General features: G+C 38.3%; 1 protein-coding gene and 1 non-coding gene across 2 annotated transcripts; both read right to left on the reverse strand.

The window, feature by feature from the left end:
- Window positions 1-20,247: 20,247 nt before the first annotated feature.
- On the reverse strand, window positions 20,248-22,540 carry COX7C (cytochrome c oxidase subunit 7C). Its single transcript, XM_024563561.4, has 3 exons — window positions 22,359-22,540; window positions 21,239-21,382; window positions 20,248-20,393 (listed from the first exon to the last, which is right to left on the reverse strand). Exons 1-2 carry the CDS (start codon window positions 22,431-22,433, stop codon window positions 21,266-21,268), a joined length of 192 nt encoding a protein of 63 aa, XP_024419329.2. The 5' UTR covers window positions 22,434-22,540; the 3' UTR covers window positions 20,248-20,393; window positions 21,239-21,265.
- LOC112307584 (small nucleolar RNA Z39) lies at window positions 20,494-20,556 on the reverse strand. The gene has a single exon (XR_002975069.1). It is a non-coding gene; the product is annotated as a small nucleolar RNA Z39 (small nucleolar RNA).
- Window positions 22,541-23,293: the final 753 nt, after the last annotated feature.

Here is a 23,293-nt window from a genome sequence, read left to right on the forward strand (position 1 = left end):
ATGTCGAACCACATATTGTTCCTCTTTTACACCAAAGTAACCAACACCTAACAGCTGATCCACCACTACTTGGCACCTCACTTACTGACATGGCGAGGCTCTGACTGGAATCATAATCCTGAAAAGGACTCCTCACATATGCAGTGGAGGCAGCTGGACACTGCCGTCCTTAGGTGGGTACTATACCTTCAAAGCAGAAGCCACCTTCCCATCAACCCAGCGTGTACCTACCTGACAGACCCAGACATTGGCAGCTAGTCTGCAGTTCTTGAAGATGTGGTTTTCCTAAGGAGAAAGGGACAGTTGGGCTTTAAAAGAGCTACCTATCATGTCTCTTCCTCTGAAACTCAGAGCACAGACACGGTGCTGCGTGGGTTCCCTGCTTGACAACAAGCATTTTTCCAGGAAACTCTGTCTTTTGTCCCTTTGTCTTCCCCCCACCCCCTTTTTATTTTCAGGGTCATAAAGAAAGTGAGTTAGCACTTCCTTTGTGAAATATGGTTTTAAGAGTTATATCTTGATATAACAAAATTAAAAGCAGCAAAAGCAGTAGTTACTTTTAGTTTGAAAAGAAATTATTGTTAAAGAAACTGTATCAAATTAAATCTCTACATTTTGACTCTCAGATAATAACCCATCAGGAAAACAGTTTTACCAAAAAAAAAAAAAATTGTTGATCAAGTATGTGGGCTGAGAAACCTTGGGTAAAACACAAAATGTATCCATTTGATACAAAAGAGAAATAACCATTAACTTGAGCTATTTTCTTAAATCAAAAGAACCAATTCTTCCATCAAAGTGCATTCTACTGCAAAGACACAAAAGTGGATTTTTTAGAAATACTTGAGAAATTAAAGAGACAAATCTGATTTCAGTCAAGGCAAGAAATATTTTATTATAACTTTGTGGATATTATGTAATTCTGTAGCTCAACATTTACATACTTAAAAAGATATATATTTAAAATTTACCCCAGGTTTACACAAACACCCCACATAAAAACATATGTTACAGAACAGACGGGGGGTGCTGAACAAGATAAAAGACCCCCTATTTTTCTCCAGGGGTTCCTCCCCCGTACTAGGTTCACTTTGCCCACCACCAGAAGAAAGATGTCTCTCAATGCCAGTGAGAAGGGAAGGAATTATTCATTTAAAAGTTATACAGACTGAAGTTCTTTAGAATACCCACAAATGCACACAGTCCTTCCTTCTCCCTCTGCCCAGTCTGGGGCACCACATCTCAGGAAAGAAGTAGAAGTCTGTGGTTCAGGCTCCCGGCACCATCAGCTGTCTCACCTCCATGATCTCCAGTTAATCCAGAGCCATGTGGCACCTTCTCATGGCCCACCAGCAAGAGTCCTTTTACCCCTTCTCTTCCAGGCAAAGTCGGTCCTGCTTACTAAGCCATGTGGCAAAAGGGAGCACCCCAAAGCCACGTGGTCCCCGAAAAGACACATGGTCCCAAAAAGAGACACCTAATGGCTGCCTGGGTTTAAATCCCAGTGCCAATCTTCCTCTGCAGCCCCATTTCCGGCTCCTCCCACAATTGGTCACAGCTGCCAGCATTCCAGGCAGGTGTGGCCCTGTGGTGTGTAGCCAATTATTTCCAAGCTCTCCTGGACCCCATTACAAATCTGTATTTGGGCCCCCCCCCTTGGTTGCACCGTTATACATAGACAACTTACATACTCAAATTGTGAAACATCCTTTGAAAATTGAATTTAAAACTCTGAATTTTCAGAGAATCAATAATAGTAAGTAAGGGATTAGATCTTTCAATCAGTAAAATCTACAGAATTTCATTTGGTGCCCCAGCTCTTAAGAGTTTTGACAATTGAACTGTTCCTTTGCCCACCTACGCTGTTTCAGTTACAGTGGCTATACCCAAATTTCATGGCTTAAAATAATGATACTCATTTATCTCATAATTTTTCTGGGTGAGGATTTCAGAAGAGGAGGGGCTGTGCAGTTCTGGGTCAAGGTGTCTCATAAGGTTGCAGTCAGGTGGCTGTGGCTTGGTTATCTCCCAGGTTTCTTCAATCGCATACCATGCATCTGATCTGGGAGACTCAAACAGGTGGGCACAGAAACAGCTGGGCTCCTTGGGCACCTGTCTCTATCTCTTTATATTCTGTCCACATGATCTCTGCAGTGTGGCAGCTTCAGGGTTGCCAGGTTTCTTACAGATTCACTCAAGACTCTGAGAAGGAGGGAGCCATAAAGAATCTGCATCAGCTTTTATGGCCTTGCCTTCTATCGCCTTTAGAGATAGGGTCAGCTAAAAATTTCTGCTCAGGTTCAAGGGAAAAGGAACATAGATGTCACTACTTAATAGAGGAGGTTCAATAGCATATTGCAAGAACGTGCCATGGCTGACATATTGATGAGTTCAACCTCAAATAATATGATCTGCTGCACCAACAAAAGTCTGACTGACTCACACTCATACCTTTTCCTATACAATGATATCAAAGATAATAACATAAAAGGTACAGGCTCACATGACAGCTTTTCATGTTTAATTTTATCCTTCCCATTTATACCTTGAGTTCTTGTATTCCTTATTTTTTTTGGTTCAACAGATACTTACCGGATGCCTTACTGTAATAAGCAGTATTTAAGGTGGTGAGGATGAAGTTGTAGGCACAAAGACATAATGCTTGTCCTCACTGAATGCACTGTATATGTACACACTCAGAACTGTATTTTTAATAGTTTGTGTGTAAGACAAATCTTCAACATGAGTAGCATGTTTAAATTTTGAAATAGGAACTTATAAGAAGCTAAGTATTATATGACTAATAAGAAAAAAAACTGGACAGCACCATTTTGAGTTAGACAGATGGACCGATTTTCTTTGTGATTGAGAAATTTTGAAATAATCCAAAAATGTTCTAAAGAGAACAAAGGGGAGTTTTTTGGACCATAGCAGCAATATTATAAAAGACACTTAGCTCAGTTCTGTAAGGGAAGTTGTTGGAAACAACGTATTCATTTAATTATGTGAATGTAAATCTCGCCCAAGTGTTCCAGTGTCTAACCTGTAGGTTTGTGTATGTGCGTATGTAAGTTTGCCCATTACCTTAGATCATTTTTTGAAGGTCAGAACAGCATCAAAGACACTGCCAAAAGATGGTATTTATTGCATAAAATAAGGTATAATTGCATGACTAAACCTCAGCTAATTATTATTAAAAATATTTTTTAAAAATCTAAGGCTGAAGTCATCTTTTTGGCTTTACATTCTGGTGTACAATCTGCACAAAACAAACAAGTCATGAAGTCTCAGTGTTTATAGGAGCTTTAAAAATTGCCCAGCTCCCAGCCACCTCCCATGTTTGATTCATTCCACAGAGCGTCTCACAAAATCGTGAGTTTCTCCTTAAACTCCGGTGAAAGCGCAGCAAAGCGTGGCTGCCTATATCCAGCAACGTGGTGCTTATTTCATTTTTGGTGTCTTTGCAAACACGTCAGTTCTCCTTATTTTTAAATTATGTATTTAAAAATTTGCCTCCTCAGAAAAATATAGGTGTAACTCCCCAAGTCAACACTGATAGCATTTTCACAGTCTTTCATGGACGTGCGTAAAGGGGCCAAAATTTGAATTTCAGGACGTGCACATTCCCAAGCTGAGGGACAAGGTGACGATTTGTCTTTTTATTTGAAATTTCATACTGTAAACACGTGTCCTTTGGAGCATCTATTTAGTGCCCACGTTATTTGTATCTTTGTGTTTTTGGCAGTGGCGATTTTGTTTGAAATAGCTCTAAGCTAATGCCTAGGGCCTGTCTGGTGTGCCGGAACACAGGAGCGCTGAGCTGGACCTCCCAGAAGAAAAGACGTAGGTAATACTTGTTTAAGCATGAGCTGTAGAGCTGTTGGACATGAATTTAGTGTAAAGTAATCAATAATATATATTCAATAATAGATCTTTAAACAGAAGTACACATGAACAGTTATTTATTGATCAAAAAGTCATTAATAGGGGCTTGCAGGAACTTAACCCTATACTTCTCATAGGAGCAAAGAGTCAATATTCACTAATTCTGTATTTGTGGCAACATCACGGAACATAACGCCTATGAATAATAAGAACTGACTGCACAAACAAGTGTACTACAAACACCCAGTGTGAGAACTGAGCTCTCCTTTCCTTTGCGCGTCTTGTATTCTCAGATGACAATTTTGAACTTGTGATTCTTTCTCACAATAGAAAAAATGTATTTTATGGTGTCATTTCTAATGTGGTCTGAGAAAATATTAGATAATTACAAATCAGCCCTTGCTGGTGTGGCTCAGTGGATTGAGTGCTGGCCTGCAAACCAAAGAGTTGTTGGTTCGATTCCTAGTCAGGGCACATGCCTGGGTTGTGGGCCAGGTCACCAGCAGAGGGCATGATAGAGGCAACCACACATTGATGTTTCTCTCCCTCTGTTTCTCTCTCCCTTCCCCTCTCTAAAAAGAAATAAATAAAATCTAGAAAGAAAGAAAGGAAGGAAGGAAGGAAGGAAGGAAGGAAGGAAGGAAGGAAGGAAGGAAGGAAGGAAGGAAGGAAGGGAAAGAAAGAAAGAAAGAAAGAGAGAAAAAAAGGAAGAAAGAAAGAAAGAAAGAAAAAGAAAGAAAGAAAGAAAGGGAGGCAGCTGTCTTCCTCTCTTTTTGTAAATAAAATCTCTCCTGGAGCCATACAAGTGTAAATCTCAGCTTTTAAGAACCAACTACCTAGAGAGGTCTTTAAATTCGAGAGCTTCTCCCCATGTTGACATGTAAATCCCTACTGAGGTAGCCCTTCAGTCTTCCAGGTATGATGGGGCTTAACCCAGTGACCTGGAGAAGGCTATAACCAGCTGGTCTCAAAAGGTGACACAAATCTGAGAAATTAACTTGGCAAATGACTACAGAACTAATTTTCATACATGAAGATGCTATTACATTCTGAGAGAGTAGAAAACAAACACTCTCTAACTTTATAGCACTTAAGTTTCTATGGCCCGGGAGGCTAGAGCAGGAGCATTGAGAAATCCAGGGAAGCCGTATTTCTCTCCACTTATTATGGTCTAGCTTTGCCTGAACAATAAAAGAGTTAGGAGTCAGGAGAATTTGACAAAGGAGAAGGTACTTAAATGAAAATGGAACAGAAAGCTGAAAAGGTAGCCTGTGTGTATGTTTTTGGGGACTGAGAGCACAAGGCAAAGGGTTTCACTTTGTATTCATTCAAAACCCTCACAATGGTTTTGGAGGCCTTGTTATCCGAAGGTGTCTATATATCGACCTACATTTTCTAACATGTACCCGATATATTCGAATGTGAGGAGGGCTCAAAGTGGTAGTGAGTCTGTGGTGAGAAAAAGAAATTTCCTTGGAGTAGATTTCAGAAAAAGCATAGTGTCTAGAAGAGGCTGGGGATTCTGACCCCTTGAAGTCTGACACAATCATAGCACAGTAACCTAAAGTAACTGATGCTCTGGACCCGGCAGGGCGTGCCCTAGGGGGACAGACATCTCCCCAGGCTTGGCCTCTGCTGTCACCCTCACCACACTTTTCTCTAGTGACGACCTCTAGCAGTTGTCATTCAAACTGACTGTAAATTGGACTTGATATCTAAAAGATGAAGAGAAATTTCAAAATTTTCCCTTGAAAGACTAAAGGTTTTGTAAAGTAAAGTAAGGTTTAAACTGAGGTTATGCTATTATTTCATTAAGTGAAATTAAATGGAGGTTGAAATATCAGCTATAAAACCTTTAAAAATGTAAATCTGATACAGCTTTAAAGGGGGAGTCTGAGACTCTCTTGAGGAAACACAGTTTTACGAATGCAAATCTTTTGTGGTTAGTGTGCCAAGGATTCCTCCTTCTGTAAACACAAAGCCTAGCAGAACAGAAAATAAAATAACATGAATTTCTATCCATGGCTTTTGTCTTCTCTTCTTGAATTTAGTTCATCAGCACAGAGTCACAGGGTCGCGTTTAAAGCCTTAACATTGCATCTTGAAATTGGACTTGCTGATGGAAATAATAAAAATAATATATTTCTATGAAATCTATATCCTCAAAAATTGAGGTAAACAAACAGGAACTGTGTTTTTATAATAATTGTTCGTATTATTATGGCATTTCACAAGATATGTATCTTTTCCTCACCTGTAATTTGGTGTGACATCTGGGAATGAGTATCTGAAGCGTGCCACATATAATTTTCCAGCTCTCAGTAGTGTGTAATTAAAGTATTTGTAGGCAATGGGAGTTTAATTGATGTGTAAACAATATGCTTGGGGATGATAATAAGCACATACTAATTTCCATATCAAAAATTGAAAAGTAAATAAGAAGGTTTCTGTTTGTCTTTTGACAGAGCCTCTTTCACTGGCTTAACAATTTTGCTAATAATTATGTTATCAGGATAGGTTTGGCTCAAAATATGAGTATTATAGCCTTGATAAAGATTCAAATGCTAAGTGATACGTTGAAAACTGAGTAGGAGACAAATTTAAATAGAAGACAAAAACAGAGAAATGAATGAGAGTTAAAGGGTGTAGAGGCACAAAAATGAGAAATTATTTACAAAAGAAACACTTCTTTTGATGGTTGAGGGGTTGAGTGACACTACAGCACCCTCTGCCTCCTTCCCCACCGTCACAGTGATTAAGAGCTTCTGTGGCACAAATAGACCTTAATTTAAATGTTCATATGTCATTTGATAGTATATAAGTTCTGTCCAGAAAAAGCCCAACCATTGTTAATATAACGAGAACAGTCTGAGTGATGATGTAACCTGGCAGCCAAGGAGAGTTGACTGGAATGTGCACATGTGTGAACATCGATGACTTCACTGTACTTGCCAGTGGGGGTGGTAGACGCTGTTGAGTGGGCATGTGTACTGTGTGCCTGTCACATTCAAAATGACTGAGCAAGTAGATCAACAAATCTGCATCAAATTTTGTGTTAAGCTTGAATATTCCTCAGTGGAAACTATTTTGATGAATCAGAAGGCCGCAGCTATGGGCAACTGGTGACTAGCAGCTTATCTTGACAATGTGCCTGCTCATGCATCACGTCTCCTACAGAGTTTTTTGGCAAAACATCAAATCACCCAGGTGACTCAGCTCCCTTACAGCCCAGATTTGGCATCTTGTAACTTCTGGCTTCTCCCCAAACTAAAATCACCTTTGAAATGGGTGGTATATCAGACTGTGTATGAGATTCAGGAAGATATGATAGAGCAGCTGATGGTGACTGGGAGAACTGCCTGAGATCCCGAGGTGCCTACTGTGAAGGGGACTGAGGTGTCATTGTCTCATGTACAATGTGGCTTGTATGTTGTACTTTTTTCAAGAAATGTCTATTTTTCGTAACACGTGGCTGGGTACTTTCTGGACAGACCTTGTATTTCCTAGGACATACTTGAGTACTCTTTAAACTACAGATTTTTTTTTATATGTAAAGAAGCATATTCTTTCTTTCTCTCACTCCTTGACAGCTCATTTGCTAGGAAATGCTTGTCACCAAAGCCTAATGGCTCTACATTCAAAGTATACCTGTGCTGCTCCAAGTCTCCACTATTCCTGTCCGAATACTGCAATGTGCTGCTCCTTTGCCTCCTGCTTCCACTCCTGCTCCCTGCGGCGGTTCTCAGTGTGGGAGCCACAGCAAACCTTTGAAAATTTGTCAGATTGTGTCACAATTCTCCTCCAAATCCTCCAGAGACTCCCTTTCTCATTCAGAGTAAAAGCTGAGGTACTTCAAGAGACTTGGAAGCCTCTACGCACTCCAGCCCCCAGTGACCTGTTCAGGTTCTAGTCTCTCACTGCTATGCTCCAGCCCCTCTGACAGTTGAGCTATTTCCCTCACCTAAGAGGCAAACTCCTGCCTGAGGAACACACTTCCCCCAGGTATCTCAAGCTTTTACTTAAACGCTAACTTCTCAATGAGGCTTACCTTGATGACCCTATTTAAGAATACCACCTACCCCCTATCCGTCTTTCCCAGTTATATCTTTTTCTTACAGCAATCCAACTTCTAAGAAAGATACTATGCAATTTGTTTACTACGCTCCTTTTTAAATTATCTCTCTATTCCCCTGTAGGATGTAAATTTAACAAAGGCAGGGAGTTTGCTCTGTTTTGTTCACTGATGCATATCAACTTCCTAGAACAGTGCATTAGTATTCCCTAAATAAATAATTACCTATGCCAGTATTGTTTTAAGATTGTATCAGTAGTTTAATAGTGCTACTATATATTCTTGCCTAGATGTTTCTGAACTTTCCTATTTATAAAATGTCACCAGTCCTCCCAATATTCTCAAGTAAAAGAAAGAAACATAAAAAGACACCATGTAACAATTGTTTCAAAAAGGTTACAGTGAGATATATTTTTAGCTTCATTAATATGCTTTCTTGCTTTCAGACCTGGGGCCCTCAGCCTCCCACACATACATAGTTTCATTGGATGCATTTTAGCTAATCCTTTGCAGTACTGACTGTTAACTGAACCTGAAGAGATTAAGCCTCTGTAGCAATTCTAACAACAAACACACACACAATCAGGAAAAACAGTCAGATTTAAGATCAAGTGAGTAAAGGAGGATCAGCAACAGCACTAAGAGGTGACAAAACATACTGAGAACTACATAATGTTTCCACCTCAGTTAACACATTAACAGCTTAGTTAACTGCATGATATCTAGGAAAATAAAGAAATATGAATACACCTCCTTGCACTGTAGTAAAACATACATTATAGATAATGCATGACGATCCCAAAATTCAGCCCTTAATTCCTCAGTAAACATTAGCTGATTTTGAATATTAAAACCATGTATACTATACTTTACAGTTTAATATTACAAATTTTCCTTGTTTCTAATTTTTATTTTCTCTGACTATAACAATAAAATATTAATGTAATTTCTCCAGTAAATTTTCCTCCTGAGGAGGTATGTACAGATTATTGCATACACACCAATATATTGTCATTCTCATTGATAACGCAGTCCTCTGGATGTTTAGGCCTGGCTCTAGTCTCTGCACACCTGCGGTCCTCAGATCTACGCAGACGCCTCCCAAAACAAAGCCCGAAATGGCCCACTCGTCTGTCTCCACTGGATCCCAAGTGTAATTACAACTTTTCATTAAATTTCAAGTCATAGTCTTCCTTCTCTAGGAGGCTTTCAATGTACTCATAAAATCAAACTCCATTCCTTTTCTTATTCACTCTGTTTGAAATGATTGTGATGTGTGTGTGTATGTACACTCTCACGAAAAGACTGAAAGTTTCGGAAGGCCTCAGTCCACTGAGCCACACCGCCCAGGGCTGATTGAAAGGTTAAAAGGCTGAAAAAGTATCTACCTAAATTGGTCATGAGGGCGACTCAAAAATATATGAAGTATATCATATATATATATACATATATATGTGTGTGTGTATACATATCATATATTTATATGATTATAGACCTTGAATGAAAAATTTAGTGGATGTTGTGCAAAATTATTTCTAAATCTACCAATTGTTGCTTCCATTCCTTTTTTATAATCATTTTTGTTTCCATATATTACATTTTAACAGCTAAATTTTAGCCTTTATAAGTTCTCATAACATGTTTGTTGCTTGGGAAGTTCTTTACTTTTGCAAATTGATGATTTATTTGACCCCAGGGCACTGAGGTCCAATGTTTTGTTTTAATGAAGATCCCTTCTAACAATGTGATGTTTCAGAGTCTATCATTGTTACTCACAAACTGTACAAAAGAAGTTGTCATAACAACCAGAGCTTAGTGGCTTAGTGTTCCAGATTTTCAGATTTAATTTTTACAGCTAAGCAATATCATCTCTTTGTATTGTTTTAAACCACCTGTGAAATAAAGTGTTTACCTTGAGTGTTAAAATGAATGCTTAAACAACATTCCTATAAGTAAACATATCTGTACAACTCATATACGTACATCTCTCTATATGTATACGAGTGTTACATCTACAATATGTATGCAAATATGTGCTCTATTTCTGAATGACCCAACCTGTTGCCCACATATCTATGACCTTCAATTCTGCCCATCCTTTAAACCAAACTTGACAGAATTGTCTCGGACACACTAGATTCCCAGCTCTCCAAAGCTGTCAGAGCTCTCTTTGAGCCTCACTTCTAGCACATACTCTTATTCTAATTGGTACCTGATTTATACAGAGAGAGCTATCTTAATCTTAGGTTTCTGTACTCCTCAAGGATGGGAAGTATCACCTTACTTTTCTTAGTGTTTCTCTCAATGACCACTACAACACCTTAAAACAGAGGACTTAAATATATATTAGGTGATAGGAATGAACCTTTGCCAAGCAACTCCGTGGGCAGAGCACATAGAGTTCTGCTTTGATGGAATACTGACACTGTATGAATATACGTGAATGGGACTGCCTTCAACTTTAGAGTTCAACATTCATCTTATTAAATATTAAAATGAGCTCTCTGTAGAGTACTGCCTCTTACTGTCATTTGATTAACTGCACTATAAAGTTATTTTATAATGCCAGAGAAAGCGTTAAGTATTCAAGACATCAAAAGACTTTACCACAGGTATTAGAATGTAAAGGCTTTAAGATTTTAAGACCAGAATTAAATTAACTATAAAGATAGAGAAACCAAAATACTTTTAACATTGGCTTGCCTTTTGAAGAAGTTTCTATTCTCATTTCTTTTTGAAATGACAATGTAAGATACAGTTACTATATTTTGTACATGTACTTGATATAATAGAATTGCAAAAGCAGCTAATAAAGTGCACAAATATAACAAGTGCATTACTGAAACAAAACAATTAGGGGCAATGGGAAATGTTCTTTCCCTGAATTTCATTTTCAAATATCTTACATTGAATATTCTACCCTTTTACTTTTAATGTTCCAACCCTGATTGAACCCACACATTCACATTCTTAAATTAGCTCTTTCTGGTTATTCTATTCTTCTTACTAGGCCACCAGGCAGGTGCGACACATTAATATTGCTCTTGTCACCCACAGGCTCACAGCTGTAATGGGTTGTAGCCCTTACATCAGTCCTGGCCAATCCCACAACCTTCCTCTTTGCCACACGTCTATCTAATCTCATCCTAGGGAACTCGGCTAAGCCAAGGGCCTCTTCAAACGTCATGAGGTTCTACTTATTTTCATATCTTCAACTATGTTCTACTCTTCTGTATACTGGGAATGGTCTTAAATTCACTTCCACAAACATTAAATGAGTACAAACTGTTTACCAGATACTGTGCTAGGTATGACAGACACAAAAAGGTAAATATGCAGCAGTCGCCTTTAAGGATACTTTGTTCCTTACTCTTTCCTTGTCAATCTTTTTTTATCTTTTCTCTGCATGCTACTTAAGATATTTCTGAGAAGAAAATTTTGATTCCTCACCCGATGCTGCTAATTCTTTTACACCATATAGACTTCATATTCCATAGCTCTTCAATCGTATTATGCCATCGGAAAGCTTTTAGGTCATATTTTCTCTGAGAAATGTTTTGAAAATACTATAATTGATACACTCATATTTCCTACAATAATACCAATTAATAAGTGCATCTAAGGCATCTTTATTCATTTAAACTTTAATATACAAAAATTATATACACTATATAGTTCTAGAAGAGACTAATCTATGATGAAAATAATCAAAAGAGTTGTTGCTTCTGAAAGATGGGGCAGGGATCAGCTGAGGAAGGGCGTGAGGTTACTTTCTACAGTTAAGGTAAAGTTCTCTATTTTAACAGGAATTTGTACTATACCAGTATATGTATTTATCTAAACTCATTAAATAGTCTCTAAAATTTTGTCCATTTCATTGTATGTAAATTTTACCTTTTTACATCTTTGTTTTGTATTTATTTCACAGCTGTTTCAAGCCTTTCCTTCAGTTCCTTTATTGAATTTCTAGCAAATCTATCCTTCCTTAGATATCTTGTAATTTCAAAGATCATGGTGTCTTCCTTCCTATTTGAATTGGCTATTGTTTGATCAACTTTTTTTTTTTATTGCTTCAAAGCTCCCCGAAGGCCAATTCCTGTTCTAAATTTTTAAATTTTTAATTCAAGATGTCTTGTTTTCCTTCAATATTTACAAATGTTAAGGATATTTAATTTGCACTGAATTGTGTTAAGATTTCTTTTTCTCCAAAAATAGTGTTTGGGGGAATGGGGCAGAATTTTCATCAGCTAACTAAATTCGTTTTCTCCTTATAGTAACTTTGTGTGAAGGCCATCTGTCATATGCTATTAACTTGGGAATATTACTTTGCTGTACTAGTAATACAATTCCATGTAGCCAAAGTGAGAGTTTGAGGAAGCTAACTAGGCTTTTTAGTTAGAAAAACATTCTCTTTTTGTGATGTAGTTACTATTTCTTTAACAAATGTTTTGATGGGACAGGGCTTGCCGTATCCTTTGAATTTGTGACTCCTTGTTTTTACAGGAAGTTTAATTTCCCCTTCTTTTTTCTTCTTTTACCGGCAAGCCTCCAAGGGTGCACCACCCTGATACTTGCCACTCAGAAGTGGTGCCATTGGTTTCTGCTCATTGTCAAGTCACGGTAACAGTGCTCATTCTGTAAGGCCTCAAGCTGAATGCAACTGGCTTTTGAGTGACTTTATCTGTACTCAGCATCCCCAGTCTCCCTACCTCCAGCCCTCATGCGTAACTCCTCTGCCTTCACTCCACTTCTGCTTAAGTCTCTCCTTGGGCATAGGCTCTACACATGATTTTGCTGGTCTGAATGCTTATTTTCCTACTTATATTTAACTTAAAATCTGTTTTTCAGTTTTTAGGGTTTCTAAACACAGTTTCAGTGTGTATGTGTGTGTATGTATGTGTAGGCTTTCTTATACCAACAAGCAATTCTGGGATACCAGCAGGCTGTCTGAGAACTCTACTCAATTCTGACACTGTCTACCTAGAGAGAGCATCAGTTCCAGAGGTAAAGGGCTCAGACCCATAAGACTGCCTGCCCTCCACTACAGATGCTACTTGCAAGCCCAGGTTGTTACTTGTGCTTCTGACCCACTGGCTACAATTTGAAGACTCCAATGACTCCCTCCAATATAGGATGCTATTTGCAAGTCCAGGTTATTACCTTTACTTCTGGCCAGCTGGCTATAAATCAGAGGCTGTCATGAACCTCTCTTTGGTTTGACTAACATGCTATGATGGCACACAGGACTCAGGAAACCTATTTACTCACTAGATTATTGTTCTGGTTCCCCAATCTGGAAGCTCTCTGACCCCCTCCCTTTTGTTTTTTTTTTTTTAAAGGCTTCATTACATAGGTATTCATTATCTCCTTGGCCATTGGTGATTGATGCCACCTCTATCCCTTCTCCCCTCCCCAGAAATCAGGGGGTGGGAGTGAAAGTTTCAACCCTCTATTTGAGGTCGGTTCCCCTGACAACCAGCCCCCATCCTTTGGTGCTTTCCAAAATGTCACCTTTGTGAACATAAATCCAGTTCTGGCAGAATGGGGCTTGTTATGAACCACGAGACACCCATTTCACCTTTATGACTCTAAAGTCTTTTCATTAACTGTGAGAAAAACAGACCAAATATTATGCTCCTATTACTTTTATTGCTCAAAAAACTTGAAATGTTTTGGGAGCTGAGCTAGGAGCTGTGAGTGAAGAGCAAATATGCATGAGAAATGTATTTTGGTCATCTGAATGACTATATATATTTCTTATAAATCACATCACACTTAGTCACATTATAGGCATAGATTATGGGTGAATTTGCTTTCCCTACCATCAGTAAGATTTTGGGGAGAACACGTGGGGATTTTAGATTTAGGAGGTATCTCAGTGTACTCAGGCTGCTATAACAGATTACCATAGACTGGGTGCCTTATAAACAACAGAAATTTCTCAGTTTGGAGGCTGGAGAGTCCAAGATGAAGTTGCTGGGCAGATTTGGTGTCTGATGAGGGAGCTCTCAGGGATCCCTTTTATAAGGGTATTAATTCCATTCATGGGGGCTACAATATCATGATCTAATCACCTCCCACAAGCTCCGTAGCAAATACTATCACATTAGGGGATTAGGTTTCAAGATGAATTTCAGGAGAATACAAACATTCAGTACATAGCAGGAAATTTTCTTTTTTTCTACGATTACTTGGAAATGTATAGAATTACCTTTCTAAAACCCAGACAACTTTTTTCAGACAATTCATACTAAGTCCTATAATGGCAAAGATTGCAAGGCAGAGTCTTGCTGTAAACTCATCCTACTGTGTGCATCAGGGCATATTTTTGGTACTGTAATTAAGAGTTAGACTGTTGGAGAAAAGGATGCATTTGAGAATTTCAGACTGTCTTGTTCTTTAATTGCAATAAAATGATATCCAGAATACATAGTTGCAATTCTGCTACACTGGATGCGTGAGTATATAACACACTTCATCTATTTCTGGTTGTGGGAAATTCATGGCTTCCTGAACACACATATATATGGAGGGAAAGAACTCCACAAGTAGTCCTGTAGCTGAAAACTATGACCACTGAACCATCAGTAATTGCTACTTTTATGTTCAAAATGTGAAATATTGGTAATTTCATATGGTTCAACTTAATATCTACTCTGTCGGGGAAAAGTGTGATTGATTTTGGTAGTTAGCATGAGAGCTTCAGCATGAATAAAGATTTCACACTACACAGTTTATAGATAGAACTGCATTGAACAAAGCTTTTAGAATGCAACATGGGGGATTTCGTTGATATTAATCTGAGCAGATCAAAGATGTAAGCCTGATAAATTAATACATTGATATTTAACTAATAATTACTAGGCATCAGGAGAGAATTTCTTATATCGGTCCCTCATACACTCGGAAATGCTATTCAACCCAATTAGTATTCATCCTACCTCCATCTACCTAATTTGTTAAAAGTCTAATATTGATGAAGCATGGTACTAAGTTGTGGAATCCAGCAAAGAAAATATACAAAGCTTATTGTAAAGGATATAGAATGAACTATAGAAATGATCCCTGAAAGTACCCCATCCCTCCCCCTTCTCTCTCCAGATATTTATGTAAAATTAATTGTGGCTTTATTGTTTTGAAATAAAAACTTTAATAAAGCAAAAAAATATATAAAGTATATGGACCCCTGTTAAAATCCTGAATAATTATTCAATATCAATTACGGTGATATCTACCTATTGTCAGATCTGGGAAAACTGGGAGAAGGCAGTAATTTCAGTAGAAATAATCCGAAAAATTTAAGTGTGAGATGGCTTTGTGTAGGAATGCTGCTGGTGCTGTTTCCCAATGTTCAACGTGCAGTGAAGGTGACTGGACAAGGCATCCAGTGTGTTCTCGCATGCTGCTGCGTTCATGCGGAAGGGACTGATTTTTCTATAATTTTATAGAGGTGCCCAATAGGTAAGTGGGGTCCACCAAAATGAGAGGTAAGGTGGAAATGCCTAGTAGGTAGCAACTCAAAACTGCAGCCCAAAACTCCACTTGAAAAGCCAAAAGCTATTTGCCTCTATTATTCTGGCCCCTGTTCACACTTGAGAAGTGCTAAAGAAAGATCTTTCCTTACTCCCCAGAGTCAGCTTGTGTGTGGCACCCAGATTTGTGGTTGTGGATACAATTAATTTTAAGTTGGAAGAGTGCTTGGAAGAGTTAACACAGCATTCTACAATTAAAGAATCAGAAATGTAGAGAAGTTAATCTTTTTTAAGGTCATATGGAGTGCCCAAGTATTCTAATGAGGGTAGGCAAAGTTTTGCTGAATAAATAAACCTCAAACAATATAAGCTTCTTGCTCACTTTAAACATTTACAAAGTGCTGTACTCGCCAGTGTCTCGGGGATCAAGGCTGATAAAGGTTATAGCCCTGCAGCAGTGGGAAGGGAACTTGGTGAATTTATAGTCTTTTAAAGCTTCCATGAAGTAAAACATTATTTCTGCTCACATTTTCATTTGTCAAAGCAAAGGGAACAGAGTTCATTTCTGCCATGCATACAGACTGGAAACTGGCATGTTTTTGATAAATCCTAATGTCTAATAAACCAGGTCAGAGAAAGACCCAAATAGCTTGTACCCACATTCAAAAAGGAATTCAAGAAGACTCCCTAAAATTAACTATAAATCACAATTATATACTCACTAAAAAAGTCTTCACTGTATCAATGTAGATATGTAGGAAGTGGCTATATTCCTTCTGGTCTGTTAAATCTCAATGGCTACGGAAACAAAATACTTTATAATGGGTAATTTTTTTTAAAAAAAGTGTTGATGTGGACAGAGTAAAAATCACGTAAAAGCTTTCATTACTTATTATAAATTGTCTTCTATTGAAAAGAAACAGAAAAATCGTAACATTGTTTCTCTTTTCTATAATCAGCTTATTGTTAAATTCTAAAGACTTGTGCTATGGTTTTAATTTATTGGATACACTAAAGGAAAGGCTTATTGCATTTGGACATTTGAGTTTCTCTTTTCAGTATGCCATGCCGAGCAGTTGCAGCAGACACTATCTCTTGCACACCCAATAGACACTTTCTCCCTTTCTATTAGAATCCTGGTTGGTTTCAGTGTTTGTTCTTCCCAATAATACTTGGGAGAAAATCTTAACTGCTCAAATCCCTTTCTAGTGTTATAGTTAAGAATGGATATATAACTGTTACTGACAATAAATGGTGAAGGAGTCTTCTGATGGGTTTCTAAAAAACCCTTCTTCATCTTTAAAAATAACTTGAAACAGGAATTCTTGCTGCATATTGTCAAGTCTGAATGGGATACCTGGAACTGTGGCAGCTGATTTAGGGCAAAGAAACAGCTTCCAACAACAGGCTGAATAAGGTAGGCCCTTAAACTCACTGAGCTGTCTTTTGTTATTCAATACAATACATTCTCTAATTCCTTAAGCAGTGCTTCTCAAATGCTGGTCTGAAACAAGATCAACAGCTACTGTCAGAATGTAAATTTACACACACTTTCTTTCAAGGAAGCTTGTCTACAAAGAATATAGATGGACTAAATGGTATGGTCAGTGACATAGTGGAATTACATTTTGGCAGAAATTTCTAATCTAAAACTGCATCGTTGGATTATTTCAATATACATATGGTTGGAGAACCCAACTCAGCAAATTAACCTGGGAAAAATTCATTTGTATTCGGAACATTAAAACATACTCCATTTTAGTGTATAGACTAGGAGGCCTGGGGTTTGCTCTTCTTAGGTAATTTTATCATTCTTGGCTTCAATTCAATAATCCATCCAATAACTGTCCATTGACGACTCACTAAATTATACATGCAGGATACATGAATAAATAAAAGTCTCTCCGGTTTTAGAATGATCACAAGCTGGTATGAGATATATAAGAAAACCAGCAAGTACAGTACATACTGAGGTAATTATTTATAAAGCTGTTCCCTGGCTGGGGTTGACTTCAGTCTAGTGTTTGGGATAATGGGAGCAATCAGCAGGGAAAAGCTTGACAGAAAAGGGGGCACCTATTTGGAGGTGGTACAAAACCCCTTGGAGCTGTGTGGCTAGGGTGACATGCTAAGGAGCTGGAATTTTACTGATGGTGAGTTTATTACATGATGTCTTGCATTTTAGTAGTGACTCCAGACATCTTTACATTGGCATGGTTGAAGTTAGAACTGTAGCTAGCGTAACTGAAAATACCTATCTAAAACAGCAGAATACCTTTGGGTTTAACTTGAACAATTACACCATGTAATGTCTTAGCTCAAATTGTTTCTTTAAAGTAGTGTATGGGGGAATATATATAAAATTACAAAATTGATATTCTATAGCATTAAAAAATTCAAGCCAACACAAAACATTTATACTGGAGTCACGTGCTTACATGAAATGATGGTGGTTAGTTTTATATGTCAAACTGGCTGGGCCATGGTGTCCGGATAGTTGGTCCAACACTATGGGTATTTCTGTGTGTTGTTATTCATAATGTAGGTGAGCTTCATCCAACCAATTGAAGATCTTAATAGAAAAGACCAACTTCCCTGGAAGACAGAATTGTATCAGTAGATGCTTCAGACTAGAACTGTAACTCTTCAGTGTTACCCCATCCAATTTTGGACCTGTCAAACCTCCATAATCAATTGAGCTAATTCCTTAAAATTAAGTCTATACACATCACGTTAGTTTCTCTGGAGAATCCTGATACAGAATCTGAACATTTGTCGGCCCTCTATCACTCTGTATCTTACACAGTAAAAGCCAGCCTACTGAAGCCTTTTTATGGGGATGGGACAATCCACTACTATCCCAGTATAGGCAAAGGTTTATCTCATTCATGTAAATCAGGTTCTCAAATGTTTTGTTCCAATAAGATACTAATTCTTGGCCAGAGCCACTGTCTGATATGCATGTTCCCCCTATTTGTTTTCTCTGGGTACTGATTTCCTCCACATCCCAAAGATGTGCACAGTAACTGCCAGGTATAAATTGTGCCAGTAGGGGTGTGGGTTTGTGCCCTGTGATGGAATGTCCTTGAATCCTGAGCTGCCCAAAGAATCTCCTGCCACCAATGATCCCGAAACGTAATGGACAGGTTGTAAAAGAATTATCTCATGTGTTTCTATTAACCTTTCTTAAATGTATAGTTCCTACTTATTTAAATGTTTAATATTATGTTTTGGGTCTTATAAGTTTAGTGAATTTTTTTGACATAGGAACTTAAATCTTGTTTACACCAATTAGCCTATAGTAAAACTGGCTTTTAAATTGTTTCAAGTTGCAGAACCTATTGGCAAGAAGTGAGGACTTACTGCATAATCCTCAAAATCTTTAATTTAGGAAGACAAATAAATCAGATGTCTTCTATCTACATCTTACTATCCAATACTAAGTTAACTTTTGACTTTTTATGTATTTTCAACCGGAAAAACCCCATTCATTTAAAACTTGCCAGAAAGTAAAATGTTTTCTATAGCTTGTTGATTCTCAAAATATGAGGTATGCTCATCTCCATTTCCTCAAAAAAACTGATAGCTAAATTTGTAATTTAAGGGCAAAGACTTGAACCAAGATTTCAGAATCTTTATGAAACCTACTCTTGATTCTACTTTTCCCAGAGGTAGACAGCGCTGATGTTGCGTAGAAAAACTCACCCAACACAGGATGACATCTCATTCACAAATGGAAAAGCACAACTGACATACAAGTGCAGGGAATGGCTGGAGTTGTTTGGATTAAATTGCACCCATTATTTAAGGAGCTGCCAGGCGGTTACTGAAAAGTCTAAAATAGGCCCTCTCAAATAAACTGCGAGAACAGTTTAAGGTACTAGCAAATCAGTAGTTAATACTATGGCCATATCGGAAATCAATGTTATGCTGAGGACTGAGGGAGGCAGCTGTTTTGTTCCATGAAGGGATGTGTAGAACCACCCAGAACAATTTTTCAAGAATTCAGAAATACAGATTTTTATGTGAAAAATATGTGAATATTCTAGTTTTACATATCAGTTGAAAAGCAGCACAGCAATTCCCCAACTCTGCACCTCCCTCCTCTACGCCAAAGTCTGGGGGCCAAACAGATCACCAGTTTATACCTCTGCTTTACAGTATTCTTGTACCACCAGTGATATTCCAAAAGTGACCAAATGGAGATTAAAATATTCAGTAGCTAGTTTCTCCCTGCCCTAATACAAAACCCCTGGGAATTAAGTCACCACATTTTAAGAGGCAAGTAGCATTTCACTATTCATGTAACTTGATTCATTGATATAATTAATAGTGAGGGCCATCTGTGAACACATTTCTACTAGTCAAAGCTCCAGAATGAACTGGCAATTATTTCTTATATTTTATTTCACATGCCATTACATTCCATTTTAAATGTTATTCTTTCATTCAGTCTAAACAAGACTCACTGATCGGTGGCATGTTAAGACAAAAACTTCAGTTTTAGGGTATAGATGTAGAGAAAAATGAAGTTCTTGTACTTTAATCTGTATACACCACTGGTTTTCCTCTTACGGTGTTTTTCACTCATGGAAAAAAAGCAATTTACTCCTTCAAAGATAAGAGGAAGACTAAAAGTAACTTTTTCTTAAAGTCAAATTTGCATTTCTCTTTTATAACAGAAATACCAACAAGGTCATGATTAATAAGTAGCAATTAATAATTACATAAAATTTCAGAATTTAAGACCAAGTAACAAGCTAAATCACATACGTTTTGATACTGGGATAATACCCAAATAAAAAAAGTACACACATGCCCAATTATCACATTTTGTATTTCAGAGAAGAGGCATTACAGATTCATGCCATAAGTTTATTTACAACCACATCTAGTGTGTCGAGTTCAACAGTATGATCCACTTTCCAAAGAGACTACACCTCTCAAAATGTTCCTCTTCATGTCTGCGAATAAAAAACACACAAAAATATGGTATTGAAAAATCTCATTCATTTAACAGAAATCATATAGTTTCATTAATGTATTGTCTATCCTTCAGTTTGGTACATCAGAAAGCGTTTACAGTATCACAATTTCATTCATACTGATTTGCTTCATCATATGCACCCAATCTTCCCATATTAACGACTTATATAAATCATTTCTCTTCTAAACTATGACAACTAAACTATTTTCCAAAATATACTTGGAATTTACTCCAATTATCCCACAGAAGTTTCCTATAGTGTCATTTTGAGGAAAATTCAGGTTATAATTAAGTAACTAAATCTTTTCCTCTCACACAAGGAATCTGCTAACCCCCGGGGAACAAAAAAGACTCCTCTGGGCATATACTAACATACCTTGCTGTCGAGAGAGACTAACAATCAGTTTACTAGAACTTTCCTGATTAAGAAGTATGAGGTCTGGCTAAAACTCCTGGTCCACCATCACTAGCTATGAAATATTGGGCAACTTGTCGTTTTTGTTTCTCAGATCAGGTTAATATCTACTTCACAAGCCTGCTGGGGAGCTGCAGGAAATCGTTATCGTAAAGTGTGCCTTACAAATAGTAGCACTATATAAACCCTGGCTTTCAGGTAAAGAAACACTTGTTTCTAAGTTTATCAAGCTGTTTCCACCAATGTCCCATCCACACTTACCTTCAGGAATCAGCTGTACACGCAAAACATTTTGTAATTTTGGGGGAGGGAAGGTAATTTTTTTTTTTTTTTTTGAGGGGTGGAGAAAGAAAGAAATAAAAGGAAAGCACGGCTTTGGGAAGATTATAAATTCATTAATTAATTACCTGTTTCATGGATTAACTAAAACATCCTTATTTTTTAAGCAGTTGGTGTCTTACTATAAAGAAAGGTGCAGCAAATCCAGATCCAAAGTACAAAGTCATCATAGCTAGTAACCGCCACTTGTTTTCCACCGAAAACGGCAAATTCTGTTGGGAAAAGAGAACAAGTAACAAAAACAGATCTTCAGCTCATCTAATTTTAGATCAAAAATAAATACACAGGGAATGCCAGATTTTCTTCCTTTTACACAATCAGGTTAAATATGCCACATATCACAGCACTTTTTTTTAAACACTGTCTTTCAAGTTTTATAACCTTCACCATACATAACACTAGAAAGTAAATATATACATATTTTTTATAAAGTCAGATAACTTTATAAAGTCACCTGACCTTACTGAGCACAAGGAAGTGGTCTTAAGAAATCAGGTGTAAAATAGTGAACTTTTTCTTTTATTTTAGGTAATCGAAAATACTCTCCAAAATTAATTTTAAAAGCAGAATACATTGTTCTGGTTCACTATTTGTTAAAAACGGAACACCTATTAAAGAACGCACATGTCAACGTTAACGGTACTAAGTTTTTTTTTCCACAACCAAGCAGCCCTACTCTCAAACCCGTTTCTCATCCCTTTACTAGGCCTCGCATAACCCTCGGAGGATGTTACCACGAACTACCCGACTTAAGCTATTTGTATTTGAGGCTGAACTAAACCTCAGCCAAGGAGGGTTAATACTTACAATTTAGTCAACTAGTCAAAGACTCGACCCACAACCACAGGCCCTTATACCTTCATTAATTTCCAATGACCTTCACTCCGAGCCCGGTGACCTCTATTTTGACTTTTAAGACACCGTAACTGCCGACAAGGTGTCCACGACCTCCTGCAACCCCTGCCCCAAGATGCTGGAGGGGGTGGTAGGGCCTCCAGCTCTACCTACTCATTCCTCTCCTCGAGTTAGGGGCGCACCCAGGGTCCTGAGCTTTCCCTCTGGCGGAAGCGGAATGCTAGTCGGCGTCCCAGACCAAATTCCGGGCTTACTACCCACCTCTCCACAGCGCTCAGCGAGTCGCAGCCAAGTGCCCCCACCCCAACGAACCCTGGCCCCTTACACACTAACCTTCCCCGGACCTTCCTCATAGTGGCTCCTACGGACCACAGAGGTTGTGAATCTCCGAATGCTCTGTCCCAACATTTTGCTGTTGGAAGCCCTGCGAAACGGGCATAAACCGAAAGAGGAAAAAATGGCGCTACCACTCTAAGACCTTTTCCCGCGACCTTGTCCCCTTCCGCGCAAGTCCGGAACGGAAAGACGGGAAATGGAGCAGAGCTTTCGGAAATCGCGAGAAAGTGGTGGGCGCCATGTGTTGTGGGAAATGTAGTTCAGAACACCGCGTGTCCTTGTTGGCCCTGGAGAATTCTGGGAAATGTAGTCCCGCGCCAGTCTCCAGGCGGGCCAGAGCCCACATTAGTTACTCGGAGGAAGGATTGATTCGTTCAGATCTGAGTTATTATCGCATTTTTGCCAGGATTCATGTTTCCAAGAACGATTTTTACTCAATTTAGTGAAGCAGTTTCACCGCGTGTGCTCTAGTTTATGGAACAAGAATACCTTTCCCTTTTCCTTTGCTATGACTGTATAAAGGATCCCGTGATTTGCAGTACTCTGCCTGCACCGAGAGATGCGTGCTATCATTTTATCTGAGGAAATAAAGCATAAGCCCAAGTAACCAGTAAAAAGAATGTTGGAGAGAAAACTGAGTACAGTGCTAAAGGAAAGCTTTCAGAAGGTACAGGGAACGGAATAGGACAAGAGTACTGGCGGAGAGCAGAGAAAACGAGGCCAGTAGGAGCGTAGCGTGTTCTGAGTGCGAAAGAGAAAAGCAGCCTTTGATACCTGGAGCTAAACTGGACTAGGACTTAATGTTCCCCTGCTAAACGTAATCAGTTCTGCAGAACATCAACACCAGACAAAATTATTGGGTCACTGATGGATCAAGAAGAGTAAGAGCACTGTATTATCATGTCTGAACATTGACAAAACATGAACATTGT

The sequence above is a fragment of the Desmodus rotundus genome, chromosome 1, assembly GCF_022682495.2.
Source record: "Desmodus rotundus isolate HL8 chromosome 1, HLdesRot8A.1, whole genome shotgun sequence".
Classification (NCBI taxonomy): domain Eukaryota; kingdom Metazoa; phylum Chordata; class Mammalia; order Chiroptera; family Phyllostomidae; genus Desmodus; species Desmodus rotundus.

Excerpts from the sequence above, each read along its gene's own strand:
- COX7C (XM_024563561.4), bottom strand. The coding sequence starts at position 22,433 with ATGTTGGGACAGAGCATTCGGAGATTCACAACCTCTGTGGTCCGTAGG. Across the intron at positions 21,383-22,358 it reads ATGAGGAAGGTCCGGGGAAG|AATTTGCCGTTTTCGGTGGA; the intron begins GTTAGTGTGTAA and ends TTTTCCCAACAG.